The sequence below is a fragment of the Lycorma delicatula genome, chromosome 1 (assembly GCF_047948215.1).
Source record: "Lycorma delicatula isolate Av1 chromosome 1, ASM4794821v1, whole genome shotgun sequence".
Classification (NCBI taxonomy): Eukaryota; Metazoa; Arthropoda; class Insecta; order Hemiptera; family Fulgoridae; genus Lycorma; species Lycorma delicatula.
Genome location: NC_134455.1, coordinates 373,752,223 through 373,776,860, shown reverse-complemented (window position 1 = coordinate 373,776,860; position 24,638 = coordinate 373,752,223). Strand labels below are relative to the sequence as shown.

The 24,638-nt window shown below is 28.3% G+C and overlaps 2 protein-coding genes across 2 annotated transcripts in view; one reads left to right on the top strand and one right to left on the bottom strand.

Moving 5' to 3' along the window:
* Lerp (lysosomal enzyme receptor protein) overlaps nucleotides 1–24,638 on the top strand; it is a 313,317-nt gene that overhangs the window by 164,855 nt on the left and 123,824 nt on the right. The window contains exon 20 of the mRNA XM_075355029.1: nucleotides 2,478–2,551. Within this exon, the coding sequence (XP_075211144.1) occupies nucleotides 2,478–2,551 (74 nt within the window). The remainder of the gene's footprint in view (nucleotides 1–2,477; nucleotides 2,552–24,638) is intronic.
* Nucleotides 11,625–24,638, bottom strand: part of LOC142317281 (protein toll-like) — a 63,162-nt gene continuing 50,148 nt past the window's right edge. The window contains exons 4-6 of the mRNA XM_075353693.1: nucleotides 21,469–22,149; nucleotides 16,944–17,108; nucleotides 11,625–13,076 (exon numbers count right to left, since the gene is read on the bottom strand). Of these exons, the coding sequence (XP_075209808.1) occupies nucleotides 12,189–13,076; nucleotides 16,944–17,108; nucleotides 21,469–22,149 (1,734 nt within the window). The 3' untranslated portion in view covers nucleotides 11,625–12,188. The remainder of the gene's footprint in view (nucleotides 13,077–16,943; nucleotides 17,109–21,468; nucleotides 22,150–24,638) is intronic.

The window sequence follows — 24,638 nt, the reverse complement described above, 5'->3', positions numbered from 1 at the left end:
AATCCAAAGTTGGAACATTAAAATCAGAATGATTTTTTTAAATTTTTGAGCTGAGGAGGCTTTTATGAGCTACTTTTTCAGACATTGATTGAATGGTACTATTTCTAATGGTTCTATTTCAGTAAGCCAAAAACCATACATGAGTAAAGATTTTACTGAGTTCAGTCCCCTTTCAGTAGCTTCCCTTTTAATGTGATATTTGATACTATAAAATGGATAAATTACTTTATAAAAGTTATCTTATTCTTAATAGCAAATGTATAAAGTTAAAATACAAGGAACCAAGATAGAATTACAACTGGATGAATTACATAAATTAAGAAATGAAAAGCTTTTATTTCAACCCTGTTGAATAAGCATAAAAAGTGAATACTATTCTAAAAACATTCTTGACAGCATGATACTTGTTACAATTATGCTATTGTTTACAACTAATGATTTTTGTAATAGGTCCAGCATTTATTTAGATTTATTTAATAATCTTTTATACCTGTGTTTACTATTTTTCAAAATCAAAAATTACTTATTCATAAAATAATTATTAAATAGTTTTTGTCACTCTATTCAGCTCGACTATGGTAACAAATATAATAATTTATGCTAAAAAATTTGGTTATTTGATTGCAAATAGAAGCATTCATTTGTAAATAGAACAGCATGAAAAACCACTAATGCAGCATTATTGTTTTTCAACTTATATTTATGTACATTATTTTTATGGTTCTCGATATTTATAATCATCAGATTTATGAGGAAGGTAGTAGGAAGGTAGTATATTCTAAAACTTCAACATGCAAATTATCTGAAAATGAAATGAAAGAAAGTATTGCTTTTTATACTAAGTTGATTTAAATGATATATTCTAAAATATATTATTTAATATTTAAAACAAATAAAAAAAGAAAATGGAAATTCCTTTGCTCATAAAATGATGTTTTTAACAAGACAGCTAGTAGTTTTTAATAGCCTTAAACTTAGTAGCTTGTTCTTATTTTTCTGCACATCTTCATTTTAATATAAATAATTGTGTTCACTGAAAATATAAAAATCTAATTTATTCAGATTTAGTCAACATTTATTTTCGACATTTTAATATCTTAACCACTGTCATCTTTTGCAGATTAACCACTGAAACAACCATATATATTCATTGTTACTAATAGATAATTTATTTTTCTTTAGTTTTTATACACCTAATGATGGACTGAACTTCAACAAAATTTTGTTCAAATCCTAACCAGTCCCCCTAAATATTATTTATTTTATACAATTTCATAAAAAAATTAATAGTTGTTAAAATTATTAATGTTTTACCAATGTAGTTCATGTAAACAGCATTAACAGTCCATGAATGACCTACATTAAAATATTCACTTGTATTTTATTAGATAATATCGCACCACACAGATTTTTTTCTGCTCTTCTTATTAGCATTGTCCTGTAACATTTATAGTTGACACGTTTTAGAGTACCTTCATTCTCAAAACTACTTGTAACCTTTTTTTTTCAGAATGGAAGTACTCTGAAACATGATAACTACAAATGTTAGAGCGACAGTACTAGGAAAGCAAAAAATAAAACTCAAATCAATTATGATAATCCTAGTGGAAACATGAAATATTGCGAAAATTTTATTCATACCTACCTCAATCAATGTTTTATAAAATCAGTACTTCCTTTGGGATCAGTAAATCTTGTAGGGTGCTAATGGGTTGTATTTCCACTTAGCCAAATGTCTGCAGGTGGATGGTTTCTTTATGGAAATCTAAGTATCCTCAAATGGATCTTTAGTATCTATGTGGAAGAAGGAAAGTATACTCTGATATTTGCTACTGCAGCATACATTTCTGCTGATCAATGCAAAACTGATCAATAATTTGCTGCTTCTATCTTCAGTGAAAATACTGAGATATGAAAAGCTAAAAAGAGTAGAGAAGGCATCCATTAGGTGGAGTGATTTCGAAGCACTCTTAATAGATTTCTTAGTCTCAAATTACTGTCTCTCTATGGGTAAGTCATCCCTTTCTCACTATTCATCCCTTTCCTTTATCCTTTCTCATCTTACCTGGGGTGTTCTGTGAGTTGTGTGGATTAGATGCCAACTCATAGAGCTTACAGAATTATCAGATAAGGAAATTCCACCATCATTAATATTTTATAATGAAAGATTAAACGTATTTCAATCATGATTAAAATTTACTATCCGTGTAGGTCTCAATAAAATTAGTTTTGTGTTGTGTTGTAAGCCAAAAATGATGCTTAGACGCTTGAAGCTCAAAAGTTTATAAAAAAAGAACAGTAAAAATTCATCTTTTTTATATTTACAGACAAGCCCTAAGGTACTGATTGTCTATAAATGTATTTTTGTAATGTTTGTTAAAACTTGTCTTGTTACCTACTATTATATCATTTTCTATATAACACTTATGTAGTAATAATAAAACTTAAATTATAATATAATTTTTTATATTTTGTAGATGTAAATATTGACATGCTGAAGCAGTTATATTGTGGACTGATTCCAGATGCTATTGTGAAAGATGTTAGTCTGGTAAGTTGTAAATTTTATTCCATTTTACATAACATTGTAACTCTTTAATTTAGTGTTGCTTGCTTCAATTCTCTTTCATGCTATTAAAAAACTAAAATTTAAAAATTCAATCTACTGTTATCTAATGTTAAAAATTATTTTTTTACGCTTACTGCTTTTGTTTATTTCTAAATGTTAATTTTTCTGAGTTTTCCGCTTCATCATAATATGCATTTTTTTAAAGAAATTTAGTTAAAAAAAACACAATTTAAAATATGAAAATTAAATTCTTCTGATGCTTGTAACTGACCAAGATACAATTCTGATGAAGCAGAGATGTAGGGGATATAATGACTGCAACATATTAATTTTATAAATAATTATTTTCTGCTGCTAGGATTCAGTTTGTTTAATTATTTATTAATACTGTGAATATTAATATTACTAAACATATATATTTGTTTATTGCTTGCATTAGATTACAATTACTTTCACAGACTGTCAAAAGCTTTCAGTGATTTAAACAATAGTGTAACTTGATATTGCAGCTGCTATGTGATCCTTTTATTAACCTTTTCCATGCAATTGGCAGAGAAGTTAGTTTATGTTGTTGCAGTGAACTCAGATTTATGAGAGTGTAATAGAGTACATGTCTTGAAGTATTCATTTGTTTTTCAGACTACAGTTATTAAATTTTTTTAAATTTTGTATAACAGAAGATCATTTTATGATTTCTAATGAATGGTCTTCACAAGTATGTTATATTTTATGTATAAAAGAAAGTTGAAAGGTTAAAGTTGAAATTTTATGTATGTTATACAAATGGGTCTGAAATGGTTTTCCTCATCATTATTTATAGAGCTTTTTATCTGTCAAAAGAAATACTTATGCTTTGATTTTTGCTTTGTTTATTTATTATTTTGGTTTTCTGTCCTATTTTCAAGGCGTTTGCCTTTTTTTTAGAGTATAGTTAGAATTTATCATGCAAGAGGAGGTCGGTGGTTTTTTTCATCATTTAATTGTTGAATAGTTACCGTTAACAACGTAATCTGATTTAATATTTTTTTTAATTATTTTATTAATAAAAGTATACACATTTTACTTGTATAACTGAAGCTGGGCTACAGAATTTTTAGTTTTACACACTACCCTTAAAACAAATATTCATCGGTGCAATATACTAATATATGCATGTTCATACAAATATATAAAATGCATCTCAAAGATATGAAAATAGTTCCACGATATCTTTTTTTCTTTTTCCTGTTTTGCCTTCAGTAATTACCTTTCACAAAATACTTGAAAGAGTATGAATGAGAATGATATGTATGAGTGTAAATGAAGTGTAGTCTTGTACAGTCTCAGTTCAACCATTCCTGAGGTGTGTGGTTAATTGAAACCCAACCACCAAAGAACACTGGTATCCACGATCTAGTATTCAAATCCGTGTAAAAATAACTGACATTACTAGGACCTGAACGCTGGAACTCTCGACTTCCAAATCATCTGATTTGGGAAGATGCGTTCACCACTACACCAACCCGGTGGGTTCCACGATATCTTTTATTAGCCTAAAAGCAGATGGATATATGATCAAAAAATTTACAAAATCATCAATTTTACTTAAGAATTTGAGGCTTATTTTACAGTAGTAGCAGAAATCCAGGTAAACTTTTTTACTAGCTGTTATTTGAAAACAGCGTTTTTGGAATTATGTTTATATAAACTTTTTTTTTATTTTCACCAATAAAATATCCCAAATTTTTTTTTCATTTCTCATGAGACCGTATTTAGACAGTCTGCAGTATCTTACTGTGCATTTCTCACACGTACTAGGCTTTCCACACAGGCGAAATCAAGGTGAAATGCAAATAAAACATCTTACTTTTAAAATTTATTTTTTTAATTTATGTAACTGTGATTGTATATTTAAAAATTGTTTTGTAACCACAAATATGAAATGTTAATTAAAAATGTTGTAGAAAAATGTAAGTTATATGATAATTTTATCTTTTCATCATGAGAAAAATTGAATAAACTACTGTGTCCTGCAAAAAATTAGTGATTGATTATGAGTTTGTGCATATATATGTCTGCCAAGAAAGAAAAAAAAATTTGTATGTGTTAAAAATGTTGGGAGAGAAAAGAGTGCAGAAAGTAAGAGTTTGAGACAGAGAGAAAACTATCTGTAAAAAAAAATCACTCATTGTGCTTGAGAATGTGCTCATGCATGTGTAAGCATGTTATTACATAATTTGACTTTAACAACTCCACCAGAATGGATCTTATTTACGTATACTTTTGATAAAAGTATACATAAATAAGATCCAGCTAAGTACATACATTGTTAGTGAGCAGACACAATTTTGCTGGTAGAGTATACAAAGCTTTAGTCACAATAATTCTCAAATGCTGCCACTGAAAAAATATTGTATTGTAAGTTATGCCTGCTTTTATATGCATAAGACATCTATTCTTTTCTTAATCTACAACAGTATTTTTTTATCTTTGGAATTAATATAACAAAGGAGGCAGAATAAGAACCCAACGTAAAGATCCCATTATAATCCCAATGTAGCATTTTAATGAAAAGATATTAAAAGAACGATATCTTTGATAAACAGTTGCTAAATAGATAATTGTTTTGGAGAGTTTGTGTTTAAGTTTCTAATTCAGCATCTTTAGTCTTGGAGTATAGCTACAAGGGTCACTTATGTTGTGCTTACAATTTGGGTAACCAAGATAGATTTTCAAAGCAGAGTTTTACAACCCTGGAGCTTGTAGACATGAAACTATTTCTGGATCTCTGATCTTACAAGAACAGATAATTTTAAATTAGGTAAGAGGTGTAGAACTGGTCAACTGTCATAAAGCAGTAGTGTCTGCTACCCAATATTTCCTAGTCACTATTTTTGTGGAGATTAATGTATTAATAGTCTACTCTAGAAAATAATTAGTGTGACTGCTCGGTACAAGTTTTTGGTCAAACACAACACCAAAGATCTTGGGATTTAGATTCTTCCAAAGGTTTCTTCTCCTCCTACCTGATTCAGGAAAAGAATTCTTCAGTGGTCTATCTTGAAAAGAAATTTTAGAGAAAGGGATAGATTAGATTTCACTTTTATGTGGAATGCCGATAGAAAAATGAATTTTAAAATAACTCGTAGGGCCTTTTTCCAAATATGACATCATCAGTGAAATTTATGCTCCTAATGCTAAACAGCTAACTCGTGCAAAGATATTAAAAAGAGTAGGATTTGAGTGAAAGAGTAGTATCATTTACAATGCCACTTTGCATTCCTTGAATGTTGAGCATTGTAATATTAATTTTTACCTTTATTTTATGGTCTTGTAAAAAAATTATGACAATGGTTCTTTCATTGATGAAGACACTTTTGTCATCATTTAGTGGTGCTATATTTTACTGTTTTTCCAGTTGATTGCTTGGTTTCATTTAAAATCATCTTGTTCAAAAATAGCTCTGATAACGGGAATTATCTATATGCTGGAGTGAGGATTCTAACATAGATTGGTTCATACTCAGTTATCACACAGTATTGTTGGAATCCCTTTTTCAATAATATGTCTGTAATGCTCTCCAAATGTTTACATTTTTCAATTTGTAATTTCATATAATTTTCATTTCTTTCTTAAAAACTTCCAAGTTTACTTTCATTTTAAAATTATGTGGTTTAATATCAACAGAAGTGTTCCCTTGTTTCATGTGTAGAAGGAAACTTAAATGTACTAGAAAATGGTTTCTTGAGAGCTCTTTACCCTACAGTCAATATGTGGTAGGTGAGACAATGATTAAATTTAGTGAACTAAGGGAGCCAAAAGATGTAGTTTATTAAGTTGGTGTTTTATCCTTATTATGTGTACTAAATATGCCTTCTAAAAGCTCTTTGAAAGTGTCTGGTATTAACATTTTCTCCAGCAGTTATAAAATATCTGATATCAGAAACAACTGTGGCAAATTCTCAGCCTGTAATGCCCTGGGACTGGACAGAGATATTTAAAATCTTTTCAAATGAAAGAGATATATCAATAGTTTATAAGTTGTATTTTATATTTGAGTAGTTTTAAATTGTGTGTTGTGAATGAATGTGGAAACACCTCCAACCTCTTCCATCATTTTGTGTTGAGTTGGACACAGAATGTCATTAAAATTTTAATTATTTACTGAGAGTCTTTGGTAAGAATTTTTCTTGCTTGTATACAATCTCAGTTTTGTTCTTTTCAATTTAAATTTTCTTTTCATCTGAAATGAACAAAACTTTGAAATTTTCTTGTTAAAAGACTTTAAGTTTGTGCACATTACTAAAAGATTTTCTTTTTAGAAGTTATTTTATTCTTAGCTAAGCCATTGACCTTTGTTGTCTTTACTCTTTGTCTGCAAGTTTTGTTTTTCCTGAAAGAAGCATGTAATTTCTTCTGTATATATTCTTTTTGTTTTATAAAATCTGCAGCATTAGTTTTAAAATTATATCAAACTTCTATCTTTGACCAGTATCTAGGCAATGTTTTTTTGTAATAATATTTTATCAATTTCATAAGACACTCTGTAGTGTGTTTGTTATTGTAATTCCAAATGTTTAATCTAAGTCTATTAGGATGATTTTGCTTCTTTAATTCTGAAGTTGACGTTTTGAAGACTTTCTCATTACAGAAAGCTACAATTATATGTAGTTCATGTTGAGACTGTAATATCAGGGGCACTGTAGGAAGTTAGCAGCAATCCCAAATAAAAAGTGAATTATAACTTTTTTTTTAAAGATAAGTGAGTGAATAGTAGATTTTAAATTCCACGTTTTTTTTTACTTTCTCCTGTATCATTTTTTGATAAAAATTTATAAAGTGAGAAATATGATTAAAGAAGCTGATAGCTCAGAATATTATTGATGACTTAAAATAATTTGAAAGAGGATATTGTTCTTCTGGAGAAAAAATTTAAAATCAAAAAAGATCTTAATTTCAGAAAATAATGATGTTAATGTTTATTGTTTATTCAATATCTTTGTATTAAAAATTTTACAAAGAAAATAAATTGCAATGTTATCAATGTACTACGTTTTTCTGTCAAAGCTGTATGATGTGGTTCATATCTTAGCTTCATCTAACTCTTATTAATTGATCTTTAAGCAGTACCATCAAGTACTTTACCTAAAAGGTGTAATATTTATATGTTAACTCAAATCTACAGTTTATACAGGCTTCTATTACTTATTTATAAATAATGTTTAGTCGGTTTTAATAAATTATAATAATTCAAATTAAATTAATAACAGTATTATTTAAGCTTGTTTCTACAATAAGTTAGTTTCAGTTTTTCATTAATATAATTAATTAGTGAAATTTTAATTATAACTGGTATTCTTTAATTTTTTTTCTTTCTATGAGTAAAGAAAATCTTTATATAATTTTAAAAAACCGTTTAATGGATTTATGAAATTTTATACATTATAAAATAAAATTACATAATTTATCTGATTTACTATTTAGTAATAAAATCATGCAATATTTCAGTTAATTAATTTAAGAAGTACAAAAGAAATTATAAAATTTATCATTTTTTACTTTAGTTTCAGAGATCAATAATTGTTTTGTTGAATATCTAATTTTTTCCCTTAAAGTGTATGTTGCAATCTGTTCAACTAGTGATCAATAAGCAAGCCCCTTAATGGCCCAATGAGATGAGATGAGGATGATATGTATGACATGTAAATTAGGTGCAGTCTTGTACAGACTCAGGCTGACAATTCCTGAGACATGTGGTTAATTGAACCCCAACCACTAAAGTGCACCAGTATCCGCTGTCTAATATTCAACTTCACATAAAATCAACTAACTTTTACCAGGATTTGAACCTCAGAACCATCAACTTTAAAAAGTCAGCTGTTAAATAACTGATTTGCAACAAATTAACCGCTAGACTAGCCCGATGGGTTAAATATTTAATGTGTATTTAAAAGTATTTGTTTGTATTTAACTCAAAATAAATTTATAGGCATTATATAACACTTTATGATTCTAAGTGATGTATCAATATTTCATTAACAGTAACTCAGATTAGAGAGATATTTTCTTTAAAAAAAAAAACAATCTTAAATATTGCTCAAAATTTTTTTATTTTATTTCTTCAAATTTATGGAGGTTGTTGCTGACATTGTTGTTGCATGTTCTTGTGCATTTACAGCCTGTTCTTTTTAAAAACAATCGATGCAAGAGCAAAGAATTCTTGTACCCGATTAGGCTTGGCAATATAGACTCACCTTGATCTTCTTTTGTAGATTAATATCTAAAAAAGAAATAATTTGTAAAACATAGCACTAGCCATGTTATATAATTGGCAATATGGTTCAAGCTTTGTTCAATATAGTAATAAAAAATAGAGTTGTTGTAGATAATATTTTATTCCTTAATCGCTTTTTCTTTTTTTAAAACTTACAAAACTACAGTTGTTACTGAGATTAGTCTTCAAAAACTGGAAAACTAAAAAAAAAGGTATCCTTCTTGACTACTTTTTAACCTTACTGATTTTAGCTCTGTGTAAAACACACAAAAGATTTCAAAAGGATGCCCTCTCAATTGTCTTTTCCTACATTCCTTACCAGTTTTGAGTATTTTTATACCAGCAGTGTTTTTAAACTGCAACATATTGGTTTTGTAATTTATAACCATAAAATGACATTTTCATCAATAAACTGATCAAATAAAAATATAGAACATTTTCCTCATTACCTTTCATCATTAGTGTTCTACTACCTTGCATAAATTAGTAGTAGTAATACCTTGTTATTCTCATTTAGAGAATTTCTACTGTAGCGTAGTTTCATTGGGCAGGGATCTAATTGCAATAAATAGTACTTGTTCCAGGTTAAAATATTTCCTTCATCATTTAAAGTAGAGATTACTTTGTTCAATTTGAGACCTCTGTTAACATTAAACAGTGAAAATATATTTTTTATTTGAAGACTAGTAAAAGGTTTTGAGAGTATAATATTTACACATGCCTGCTTCTTAAGTTCTTTTATTCTAATAATATGTATTGTAGTATTACTAAAAGTGATTCGTAATTTTTAAAAATAGAAAAGTTAAGACAAAAGATTACATGATCGTATATAGCAAGTGTTATTTTAAAGGAAGTGGACTGCCATTTTGTGTACAGATGTATATTATAATAATATTACTATTACGATAATAAAGTATTGCTAGTAAAGTATGTAATGTTCAGATATGTTTGAACAATAAGAAGTTTAACTAATTGCTAAGTAAACTTAATTACTTAAATACTTTATTTACTTAAATACTTTACTTTAAATACTTTTATTAACTTAAATACTTTATTTACTTATGTAGTTAAAGTTCTGAATGACTTCCGGCATGAAATGTTTATAATGATTAATTAGCAGTGATGCTAACAACTTGTCTATTTCATGGATTAAGTTATAACTAATTAGTGATGTTGCAGGATGCACATCCAAATTCAGTTTGTATCCAGTTTAATGTATCATTACTTTTCTATATTCATGTTACCAGTGTTCTTAAACTGTCACGATTCAATTAATTGCTTTACATAACAAATGTCAACCTGAGAATTGGTGGCTAGCAAGGTGATCAACTGTTTTATTGTAACTAAACAATGCGTTGCTGAATAATCTTAAATTTAAAAAAATAAAATTGTAGTTACATGAGCTAAGTAACTTATATTACTTTAATATTAATATAGTATAAGGATTCATTTATTTAGCTCATATTATGTGAAATAATTACTATTGATTATAGTCATATGGCATATAGTTAGAGTAGATATATCTATTGCACAGATACTGGAAATGATTCACACCATCACTTTTGGTGATGGAAATAATATATTGCTTTCAATCTTAATGTAAATTAGTAATAAATTAAAGATTTGCAGGCTGGGAATTGTTTTATTTATAAAGCAATGTTTAAGGGTTAAATCTTTACTATTGTAATATTCTAGAATTACATTTATCATACAGCAGCAAATAATGTGAAGATACCGAGCATTCTCATATTCTCATTTATATCAACCATTCCTATCCTATCCAGCTTCAAATTGAGAAAAAGCTTTTTAAGATCATCACAGGTTTCAGAAACCTCCATGCCTGCATCTGAATAGAGGCAGAATTGACCTCAGGATGTTTCCTGGAAACAAATTAGGAATTTCCTTCTCTCCAGAAAATAAATGATTTAATATACGTAATTCTGCAGTATTTGCAGTACAATACTCCTAAGTAAGATGTCGTCAGAGAATGTGAGTTATTTTATACTTGGTGACTGACCTTCATGTAACAAACCACTACATTATCCTCAACTGAATACACTGTGGATACTGAAAGATTCATATTTCCTTATGTATTAATAAAGCAAGAGTACTTTAAAGTAAAATGATGTGTGATTTTTAGACATGATGGTGAGGAATAATTGCATTATTTAATAAATAGGGCCTCTTAGATATAAAATAATAATAGTATTAAAATGGCAGCCACATATTTGTTTCTAGAAGTAACAGTTACTACTGATAATTAATATCAACTAATTAAATTACTATTACTAATAATAATAGTATCAGTGTTAATTAAGTATTTAAACATTTCATATATATAAACATACAAATGTTCAACTTCATTGGTAAGTAAAGTAAATTAATTATTATGTTTAATTAAATTTCCTGTTATACAAACATATTGAAACATTACATGTTTGAATTCAGTTGAATTGAAATTAGTTACAGGATTAAACTGGGATAAAAGCTTAGTTTTTCAACTGCTAAAATATTGTAGTTAATTTTTTCCCAAAGATGTGTTGTTTTCTTTACCTAAATAGATGAAATATCTAAGTATTAAGAAATGAGATTTCTGGGATAAAATAATATTTTTTTCTGGGTGCTGCCCCAGGACTCATAGTTTGATAAATCAGATACATAAAGGTTGTAATATTTTGTTTCTGCTAAGCAAATGATCCCAGATATTTGGAGTCAGCATTAGTTTTACAAGGTTAATTTTTCTGCTTTATGTCACCCTTTCTCTATGGCTTGTAATAGTTGATTAATGAATAAAAAGTGAAATATTGATAGCAATTTTATTAGAAATTTTACAATTATGTTTCATTTAAGTTCTAAAATGAGCACATCGTATTGTATTACTTACATAAACAATTATTATTTTAAACTAATCAGTCTTAAAATAAATTTTAGTTGTAAATTACAAGAATATATCTCATATTTTTAACTTATAGTCAGGTTTTAATTTATCCACTTGCAGATTGACAATATAAAATTTAAAAAAAGTATACTTTATACCTATACTAAAAACGTGGCTTATCATAAAGATATCATATTAAAAATTATGATTTACAAAACTAAATAATAAATTACTATACATACGTAATAGTTAGATCTACCTAACAGTAAGTAAAATTTTTCTTTCTTTTATTTTTGTTTATATTTGTACGAATGATTAAATCTAAAATTCCTACAGTACATCTATAAATATACTTAAATAAAACTTAAAAAGTTGTTTAATCTAACTCCTATCTTAGATCTTAAACTCTATATGAGCAACATTCTTTAAATAATGTACGTTACTTATTTTTAATTTATTTGAGAATTATGGTACCTAAATACTAAATACTATGCGCACTGACTTGTGATTTCTGCTGATTTTGGCTGACCATTTTGTTTAAATGATGGTGTTTGGTCAATGAAACTGTTTGCTGGTGGTGTTGTAGTAGCTGGTGGGGATGAATTAGGATCTGAATCTTTTATGAGATCATCTTTATCGATACTTAGTACTGGTATATTTTGCTGCCTTGTTAAATTTCTTTGGAAAAGAGGTATTCCTTTTGATAAGTTGGGAGGATGAGGTAAAGCAAATCGAAGCTTATCCCAAAACCAAGGATCACCCCATTTTAGGTATGTGTTCATTGATACATATGCTTTAAGTTCAGGATCTAAATTATCAGCCGGGCCAACATCACCGTAAAGTATGACAATTACTCTTGCTCTTCCCTCACTCAACGCTTGGGAATGTGCTGTTCTGAATTCCATTTTCCCCCAAACACTTTCTAAAAAGTTAGGTGACAACACAACAATAGTTCTACGTGAATCTTCAACTGACCGTGCTATTTGACTTGGTATATAATCACCTATAATCCAATCTCTATAATGTAAACATAACTTAAATTTAGGGTTGCCATTCTCCAGCCCTGGAACCAAATGTTTTATCACAAAATCTTCATCTCGGTGAGAATAACTTATGAAAGCATCATACAGCTTATCACGATCTAGTTCATCTTCAGTAACAAACCAAAGAAACATCTGATGTGCATACAGCCAAACTTTTATTTCTTGATTATATCGATAGTAGAGAGCTATAAGAAGACCTACTATGAGCCCAAGAACAGCTATAAGAATGCTAATAATTATTACGCCTGCTGTAGATGTAGGACAAATTTCATTTACTGTTAATTCTGATATAGATTTTCCTTCCATGCAAGTTACATTATTCAGATTGTCGATCTGAAATATAAAAACGATAGACAGATTAATAATCGTATTTAAAAGATATTAAGACAGAAAAAAATCTTAGTAAATTAAGAAGTTATTTAATAAAAATCAAATTCATCAAATGAATTATATATCGCTATAAATCTTAGTTATTTTCAAAAGATATATTTAGTGATTTTTAAATATTTTTAAAATTATTCTTTATAAAAAACAAACATATACTTACTAGAAAGTCATCCACAAAGGACATTAAAGTTCAGTTTTTAGTGGTCAGTTTGTGACCATTTTAAGAGATAGTCATTTTAAGAGATAGTCAGTTTAACACTAATAAAGTGCATTCTATGTTTTACTAGTGTAAAATAATTTTACATTTATAAAATTTCCTATGCATGCACTAACTTATGATTTCTGCTGATTTTGACTAACCATTTTATATAATTGATGGTGTTTAGTCGATGAAACTGTTTCCTGGTGGGGATAAATTAGGATCTGAACCTTTTATGAAATCATTTTTATACTTAAAACTGGTGTATTTTGCTGCCTTGTTAAATTTCTTTGGAAAAGAGGTATTCCTAGGCAGTGTATGTTTCTATTTGAACTCTCCATATGCGCCATAGGTTTGGGGTTCATGTCTAAGCCAGCTATAAATTTTGAAAATCTGTACCTATAAAGCAACTTGTCATGACTGACTGACTGACTGACTAACAACTGATTCATCAATGCCTGACAAAAACTAGTGAAGATAAATTAATGAAAAGTTTTTCTTACTGTGGAAGTGCACATAAAGAAAGGATTTTTTGAAATTCTTGGTTTAAAGGGTTAAAATGGAGTACAATGAAATTTACTATTTTTTTAATTTCTCAGTAACAAATGAAGATATCAACTTGATTTTTGGCATGTGCGCTTGTGTGTGTGTTTGTGCGTGTGTGTCTGTGTGTGTGATAATCTTCATGTGAATATCTAAAAACCAATTTTTAGATTTTTTTTAAATTCAATCTTCAAAGGGATGAAGAAAGTTAAACAATTTTGAACAATGATTGCAAATTTTTCCCATTTCTGATTAGACAATATATTAAGTAGATTTGGGCTTGCAATTATTCTTCAGATAATTTCTAAAGACCATTTTTGGTTTTTTTTATTTTCGATTTTTTAAGGGATGTGTTCGTGTAGTATTGGAATGCTGTTGGTAGCTCAACCAATAGCCACGGTTACTGTAGTGCAACCCAGCTGGCTGCCTCCAGTTACTTGACTAAAAAACACATAAGAAAAATAAGAAACAAAATACGATAACCTCCTAGTGGTGTTTGTAGGGTAACACTAAGAACCAGACTAAATATATTTTTACTCGTATGGATGGGTATAACTACTATTTTTAAGATGAAATTTTTATTTTGAAATCCACACTCTTCAAATCGCTCAGAGTTTTGGGGGTCCTGTACTGATTAAACTGTGCTTTGAAGTAATTTACTTACTATATAATGATATTTTTTTGTAAACTGAATGAGGTTTAAGTTTTATTTATCAGTATTATTCTCACAAGCATGAGGATATCGAAGCACATTGGGGGTCCTGGCTAGACGGTTGGGTAAGAAAAGTGAGCCCTGACCAGCTAGTTTTTTTACAAAACCTTATTCCAACTTATACCCAAGTAAATAATTGCAGTTAATTTATACAGCCCAGTAAAGATGATGGTGTCTTTTCTTAATTTAAAGTTTTAGTCCAGCACCTTTGATTTCCTACGTTAACTAATGTAAGAATTCAATTTTTATTTTAAGTACATTTTCATGAAATTCAGTAAATTTCAATATACTGGTATAAAATACTTCTCCAGACTAATGGAAATATTTATTAAATATAAGGGTTCATTATGAATTAGTGTAATTTTTAATTACTGATATGGTGATACAATCCAAATCAATTGCTTCTTAATTTTTAGAGACTATAACTGATTCTACTTCATTTTATACTGGTTATTTTTTTATTTGGCTTTTTTCTGGGTGAAAAATGCTTCGGCACTATCATCACCTGAATTTTATAATGATGAGTCGATTCTGTTCTTATATGCAATATTTTGATCAAGGACTTATAATTATTTTTATAATATTCAACACTATTTCTTGAAAGTTTTATGTAACTCAGATCTAACTATGAAAAAACATCCACTATTACCATCTTTCTCTATTTCATCATATTCTGTTTTCAAATAAAGTTTTGTTTTTATTAAACATTTTTTGTAGCTGTAATTATTGTGATAGTTTCAGAAAAGACTTCTTACATTTCTGGCCTCAGAAAATATGCATTATCATTTTTTTTTTGTGTAAATTTACCTTAATGTTTGGTTTTGAAGTAGCTGGCTGAATGATACATATTCAATATCCAGTGTTTATTTTCAGAAGTTTTATGACAAATCCGTGTCAATTACCACCAACAGTATGATTAAGAAATTTATTTCCTCTTGGTTATATCAATCAAGAAATGTCAAGGCTACTCCACCCTTTGTTTTCTTCATTCATTGATCAGGGAAAGTCATCATACAAAATTTATTGTACCAATAATGTTCAATAAAAATTATGTATATGAGAAATCTTGAAATCTAATGAATGAGATGACTTTCAAATTTCATCACTAGTGATTTGTCGAACCTTACAAATTTCAGTGTTGATTTCTTGCTTCAGCTCTTTAGTACAAGGAAAGATCATCCAAAACAATCTCTTTTCAGTCCAATAAATTTCAGTGTAGCTTTCTTGAATATATTTTATTAATTTTCACATTTTATTTATAAATATTCTTATCACCACCATATACTTTACCTACAAATTTTTATAGTGTGAATTTTACTTGCATTAAAATTAAATTACAAATCATGTTTGGCCAAATTTTATATTTTCAATAAATTTTAAACTCAAAGATAAAAGTAATAACATATTTAATCATGAAACTTAAGGTTGAGCTAAACGGGAAGTAATTGAATTATTTCATTGGTGGAAGCATAACCAACAGGTGTAAGTGTTATTTTCTTTCTAAACAGCTTTCATTTTATACAAAATTTCTAATTTCTCTCAGCTTAATTGTTTTTAATTATTTAAAATTTAATTTCTATGATTCTCACATTGCCTTTTATTTAGAGTGAAGACAAGTAATTCGTTAGTACTAAAATCCATATCAATTATCCATGTGAAGTCTTTATTCTTAACTTTTTTAGAAACGTAGTTTATATACAATATTACCATATATATATATATATATATTACCACATCTACCATATAAATCTTTAAGATGGGTAATAACTAGAGATCGGATTATATGCATTTGCACTTGCATATTAAGCCGATTTTCAACGGTTATTGCATATTTTCCTTAAAATCTAGTGATTGATTATGCATATTTACAATATTTTTCGTTAAGGTACCTTGTTAATAAATGAAATCTTATGTTGTAGCTGGCCAAACCTATTAGCGACATGCCTCTTAGAGCGCACTTAGCAGCTGCAAAACAGTACCTCTGATTGTTTGTGTTTACAAAAGTAACAAAATGTTAAATAATTGAATTTATCGATGTGTTATTCAACTACTTACTAATTGTATGCTGATTTTGAAAGAAAACTAAAAATTACTATTTTTTTTATTATTTAAAGTTGCATATTTTGACACTTTTTATGCATATTTTAAGCATTTTTCATGCATATTTGCATGCATACTTCAAGCTTTTTATATTGCATATAATCCAGTCTCTTGTAAAAACTAGTCAGTCTGAAATCACTAACTAGTAAGATAAATACTGACACATCCTGCTGCAGGTAACTTATGGTATTTTAGGACTTCATGATCTGTAATAATTGTTAAAACTGGAGACAAAGAAATAATCTGAAATGATTCTTACTTTTTCAAAATGATTTTGAATGAAGCTTAAGAAGTCCTTTGACTGACAGTCACAGGCCCAAGGATTGTTATATAAGGAAATTCGTTGTAATTGGTGTGCATTGCTTAAAAATTTTATTGAGTCTGCTTCTAGGTATGTCATGTTGTTGTGGTCCAGTTCTAAGATCTGTGAACAGAAAAAAAATAGTTTTTAATAAAATAATCATGTGATTAGTTGAAATATCAGCTGATTGATGATTAATTCACAATTTAAACCCAAAACTTTTACACTGGGGTATAAAATGGAAATTCTTCTTTCAGATGAAAGGCTGAGATGCTATAACTCCACCCCAGAGGTTCACACACACACACACACACACACAACACATATATATATATATATATATATATATATAAAACAGGTATTTCAAAAAGGATCAACCCCCTTTGTTTGACGACATGAATTTATTACAAAGATATTAATGTTAATAAAATACTTATACAGCAATATTCAAATATTACCTTTAATAACTTTACAATAGATTTTCAAAATGATTTCCTGCGATCCCAATGCAGGTTCCTACACTTTTCATAACATTTGCACCCACTTTTCATAATGTTTGAAATTTCACTTTAAATATTAGCTTTCAATTTGTCAATTGTATGAGAATATTTTTAAATATTCCCAAAGAAAAACATCTGCTAGTGTAAGCTCTGGGGATCTTGGAGGCCATAACACTTAGACAATGGCCAAAAAATTCCCGTAACATATCCAGCGTTTCATTAGCAGTATGACACATTGCATTATCCTGCTGAAACCAACATTCTTGTTCGTGTAAATTTAATATGGCAATAAACATGATTTGTCGCTGAAATACACACTCCAAAATTTCAATACCATTGTCATCAATAAGAGAACGAAACCGACAATATTGTAAACGTTTTCCATGGTATATTTCTTTCAGTTCTTAAACGACACCAATGCAATAAGTATGTAATTGTCATTTTTTAGTAGCTCTGAAAGCTGTAAACAGTGATAGCCCAGTCCATGGAGATAACTTTCTGAGAGATCTTCTGGGTGAGCGAGTCAAACGTTCTTTTAACACCTTCCAGAACTTCTATTGTTAACATGATGGTTGACCCGTAATTTTCCGATCATGTACACTTCTACTCTCACAAAATTTATTAATCAAACACGATATTGTCAACTTATTAGGAATTGAAGAGTTGGAAAATTTTATCTGAAACTCGTCTTTCACTCATTTGTAAAATTTATATGCACAATAAATCTCAACAATAAACACATATTTGTCCTTGGAAAACGACATAGTTAACATAATAGAGACAAACTTATACTGGTATAGCACTAGTGCATAAGAAAGACATTTCAACTGTTACAAGCTTTCAACCTTGAGTACAGTGTTGCCAGCTGTCATATGGGGAGAAATAAAATTTACCTATGCGTGACTTCTACTTTCTTAATTTTAGGGTTGCGTCCTTTTTGAAATATCAGTTATATGAGAAAGAACAAACTTTGAAAGGTATGGCTGAAAAGAGCTACTAATTGTACAAGAAACTTTCATGTGTTCAAAAAATGGTAATCTTCCATTCAAATCTAATTATATTAATAAAGAGTAGGTAGTTTCTTTATTGTGTTCACAATATTTTACATTATACTGCTGAGTTGTTGCGCCATATCTTTAATACGAGTATATCAGGGTTAACATTTTTTATGTTAAAAAATTATGTTTTCCTAATGTAACATGTAACAATATTCAAAAGTATAACAATAATTATTGTTAAAACATTTTTTGTTTTTGAATTTTTTTTATTAAGTGGTTTTAGTTAAGTTTATTGTACTGACTCAGCTCCATGCAGTCTTAACTAATCAAGGTATATCGAATCAGTGATTTTTTTATCATCTCTATCACCAGTTAAAATTATGTAATGTAAGGAAAAAATGATTATACTAGTCGACAGAAGGAGATGAGTAGAAGGAACTATTCCAAATTTTTATGGTTGGAAAAGAAAAGATTTGTTAATATTTGTGTTTGAACAGCTTACAGTATTTAATACCATCTTATTAATAAAATGAAATTATATAATCTATAAAAAAGGAAAACACTATCATAATTGTTATTGAGTAACATTTTTTTTATTTTTGTTTATAAAAAATGTTATACACAAAAGGTATTTTAATTTCACAAATGTTTAATTTCTATCAGGGGTTGATTCTATCAAGATATAAGCATAACTATTGCTATTTATACACATTTCCATTAATCAAACACTAAAGGACTGGTAAATTGGTCTTTAAATTCAGTTTGTATTCTTTAATAGGATCTCAATATTTTTTTTGCCTTTAAAAAAATACCTTATACTTCTTTATTTATTAATCTTTTAATTTTTTTTCTATTTGGATCAAGGTTTTGCACATTTTTTAAACAAACAAAGACTAGAGCATTTCCCTTTGGTTTTCTTGAAGTAATATAATCTTACATCGTTGCATACTTTATAAGGTTTTATATACTATACAATATTAAGTTATAATATTCTCATTAATTTACAAGATTTACTCTTATTACAAATGACCATTCTCTTAACTTCAGTGTAGAACTTAGTTTAGCTCCATAGACAGCTGTTCAGGGAGCTGAACTGTGTGTGATTATTCTTCACCAGGACCAGTGATAACCGCATACCAAACCAATGAAATATAAATTTTATAATATAAAAGTAAAGTTTTATAATATTAAAATTAAAGTTAGCTAGGAAAGCAAGCATAGGTTGTTAAGATTATCTTGACTGTGTTTACTGACGAATAGTAAGAATATAAACATATCCTATGATCGCTTTGGTCGCTAACCTCGTCTAATAGCATTAAATATGGAATTATATGTTATTTATCGTTATACAAGGTTAGCGAGCGAAGGTTATGTTTAACCCACTGGGTTGGTCTAGTGGTGAAGACGTCTTTGCAAATTTGGAAGTAGAGAGTTCCAGTCAAGTCTTAGTGAAGGCAGTTATTTTTATACGGATTTGATTACTAGATCGTGGACACCATTGTTCTTTGTTGGTTGGGTTTCAATTAACTACACGTCTCAGAAATGGTCGACCTGAGACTGTACACTTCACTTACACTCATACATATCCTCATTCATCCTCTGAAGTAATACCTGAATGATAATTCTCGGAGGGAAAAAGAAATGTTATATACGTGCGATTTATCAGTACATGGAGTCAACGTAATAAAAGGAGTTTTGTAACTTTTATTTTTCATTAAAAGATGTTCCTTTTTCTACCTTAAATAAACGTTAACATTCATTTTCTCATGAAATCTAAAGAAGTGCATAAAAAACTGAAAAAAGTGGCGGTGTGATAACAAACGGATTTGATTACTAGATCGTGGACACCATTGTTCTTTGTTGGTTGGGTTTCAATTAACTACATGTCTCAGAAATGGTCGACCTGAGACTGTACACTTCACTTACACTCATACATATCCTCATTCATCCTCTGAAGTAATACCTGAATGATAATTCTCGGAGGGAAAAAGAAATGTTATATACGTGCGATTTATCAGTACATGGAGTCAACGTAATAAAAGGAGTTTTGTAACTTTTATTTTTCATTAAAAGATGTTCCTTTTTCTACCTTAAATAAACGTTAACATTCATTTTCTCATGAAATCTAAAGAAGTGCATAAAAAACTGAAAAAAGTGGCGGTGTGATAACAAACAAGTACCATATTTTCTTTTTTTAAACAAATTAAATTTTTAAATATCACTTTAAAGAAAAATAAATAAATTAAGATATTCTCAAATATACAAGGTACTGCTGTTCTGCTTCAACTATTACAGGTGACAAACGTTTCCATCAATATTGTTGATGCCAAGTTGCTGACATAACCTTTAAAAATTGTTGTTCTTGATTATTAAATTATTTTTAAAACTCGGAAAATACAGTTAATCTTATCTAGCATAGACTAGACCGAATGGAATTTTCAATAAATATATTGGAAGGAACTAAGATTTCACTTAATGAAATAAAAAATCCTTCTCAAGATGTTCATTAAAAGTAAACATTCAAACAGTATGGAAATACGCCCAATAGTATAGTTAAAGATTTATTAATATTTAAACATTATTGTTGAGGCAGTTTTAGTCAGCAGAAAGATTAAAAATGTTTTTGAAATAAACCAGGTTGCTTTATATTTCTGAAAAGTTGTTAATACAAACTTGTGAACAGAACTGAAATTACACTCGTTCTTAAGGTAATCACTAACTTCTGTGAATGTAAAAGCATATTACGGTGGTGAAGATATTTTTGTTAGAGCTTGTTTGATCTCTCTCTTTCCCCCCCTCTCAGGTCTCCCTCTGTGTGTGTGTGTGTGTCCACAAATCTTAATCATTACTTAAAATAATTTTAGTACAATTTGTCTAATTACTGTATTTTATAGTCAACAAATGTGAAAATCATTAAATAAAATATTTATTATTAAATGTGCAATCATTATGGCTACACTTAAAATAATTTATTCTGTTACTTACTGTTATATTAGGCGATAAGCCAGTCAAAGTTATTTGTGAAATGTTATTTGAGGAGAGTGATAAAGTCGTGATATACTTGAAACCTTCATCTAATTCTAGTGGCAGTGATGATAAATAATTTCTTGCTAAATATAGCTCAGTATGATTAACATTTTTATATGATTTAGTGTAGAATTGTAATGTTCCAAGAAGAAAGTTTTGAGGGAGGGTTTTTATCCTTAGTTCAGTGCAATCGATAATCAAGCCTTCATCTTTTGGACGGTAGAAACATTTACATTCTTTTGGACATATAGTACTAGATTCGTTTATTATTTGACTTAATTCACACGTTAGAAGTTTTGATGGCACCGTATTCCAGAACAAACCTTCTAATTGCTTTGGTCCATAACATGTTAGATTATTTGAAATGATATCAATCAAATAATAAACTTCTGGTGTTAGAGTTCCCTCAAAAAACTTTTTAAGGTGATAATTTCTACAGTCGCATAATAATGGATTTCCAATCAGATTAATTCTAGCACTATGATTTTCAAATGTTTTGTAATGCTGTGAAGTTGATGAATTCAATTCATATTGTGCAAGTGCTAGTAATTCCATCAGCTGAAGATCAATCACTGAAATATTGTTGTATGATAAATCAACTGTTACATAATTCATTGAGCGAAAATGAAGATCATTTGCCTAAAAAAAAAAAAAAAAATTTAACGTAAATATGTTAATTTATAACAAAATAGTTTATTAATTTTAAAATATGACATAGAAAGACATTCAGTCAGAGAAATATATTTATAATAGTAGTGACAACCACAACCTTATGAACCACCAGACGGTAATTAACACACAAGACTGTTAAGTTGGAGCCATGAGAAAGCAAATAATGCCCTCTACAACACAGGAAGTATTTCAGTTCTCAAATTATCCTCATTAAATTAACTGATGTTATAATAAGTTACTAATGTTTTATTCTTAACTATACATTTTATAATATTTGGCTAAGAACACATTATCCTTGTATGATAACTGCTAATTACATTTTAAAGTGAGTTGTTGTTTTACTGAATGGTATTAAAATTGATAAATCGCTATTTAAATAAAAGATATTTACCAAAGCTATATTGTTTTCCCACATCAACAACCAACTCGATGATCTTTTAAGGAAAAATAATACCTTTTATATTGTGCCTACTTGTGTGCCCACAGATTATTGTTTTATTTAATTAACTATAAAGGATTATTTCTGTCACTTAATTAGTAATGTCAATATTGCATTCAGTGCATATCTATTTTATTGCTAACTCTAATAAAAAATTCACTAGTTGATTCATAACTATCTCTGCTCATCTGTCATACCATTATTCTTTAGCATTTTGATTTTATATTTTCTGTATACGCAGTTTATTGTTTAATCTGTTCTAAAAATTTTAAGTATTAAGTTTGTATCTTTTGTAATCCTTATTTAATTGCTTATTTAAACACTGACATCTGGATAATTTATCTTTTAATTTAATTCACTTTCTTAGTTAAAAAAAGAAGTAGGGTTATGTTTTTAACTGACCAAGGCTTAGCTTTACAGAAATTTAATAGTCTTTGCAGTATTTTTGGCATATTCAATTCCTTTATTCAGTTTATCGATAATGAAAACATCATTAATGTTATTTTTTTTATGAATGTTGCCCTTTATTTATTTATTTATAGAACTAGAATATTTTTCATTAATTAAATCATTAAAACAATTAAAATCTATCTTTACATTGTAACTTATTTTTCTGTTTACTGTTTAGAACTATCATATGATCTAAATGCTCAGGTTGTAATTTAAAACAAGGTTATATTATCTTATCTCTTTTACTTGTTTACACAAATAGTCTGCAAACGATCTTAAACTTATGTTGGTCTCAAAGTAATATTAACTTGTGATTTTTATCCCTGACTATTCCGTAGGATTTTATACTTATTTATTTTATTATTGTTATTTGGTAAATCTATATTCCTGTCATCAGATAAGATAAAATTTTTTTTAAGGCTGAGTAGTGATGATTACAATTAAAAAACAAGAATTATTTTGACAATCAATTCCGAAACCGCTGTAAAGCGGTTGAGACAGAAAAAAATATTATCATAAACTTTATAATAAACTGCAGTTTTTTAATTTTATTACCTAAGATTTAAATTTTCTTCAATCTAAACTAAGGTTCTCATCGTAAAATTGTTATATTCAGTTTCTGTACTGAATGAATATAATTCTTTATCTTGATGGTGAGCTTCGTTCAAATATTCATATTTCCAATAAAACAGTTTTTTAAAGTTCTTTTGTTAGAATAAATAATTCAGCCAAGAAAAATGAAAAACCAAACATTTTTTGAATCAAACAAATTGAATTTGGAATTTTCCTTAAGTTTTATTGAATTTGATTCCTTAATAAGGCTTTATTCTATATTAATATGTGTATACATTTGTATTTTTTTTTTTATGAAAAAAATTAAAATTAAAATAAAAATGTAATAATGACTATATTAACTAATAAATTTTAAGTAAAAGACAAAGTATTTTAAAAGCTTGTAATAGTTCAAAGTTATTTAATGACATTATTATTGGACCTTTGTATTCTCTTTCTCATTAAAACCTTACTTCTCCATATCTGTTAATATTTGAATTAATTTTTATCTTAAACTCCTTGTAACCTTCTCACTGCTCAAATACTTGTTTATACACACTGGGAGTATGGGTTTCTAAAGCCAAATGCTAAGAAGTTTATCTTGTGTCTATGAAAGATTTCTTCTTTTTACTCTGATCTACAAACTTAACAATGATAGGAATCAGGCCATTTTGTCCTGATCACACCTTCAGCCTATATAGATATCAGTCATCTCAACCAAAATGGATAATCTACATTTTTACAATGTTCAAGAATTATGACAAAATTCTAATTTTTCTGTTCAAATATCTGATGTATTTCCAAAGTACTGAGTCGAGTATATTGTTCAACATCTTCAACTTGTTTCTGAGTCATCTACTACCTTTAGTTTCAGTGTTACTATTCACTAACTAAATCATCAGTTTTATTTAAAAATTGGTCTCTTCTTTTATCATATGCTCTTTACACATTTTTGTTTTATACCCTTTTTTTTGTTTGATGATTTTACAAAATAATATGTTAATTGTTACTGACA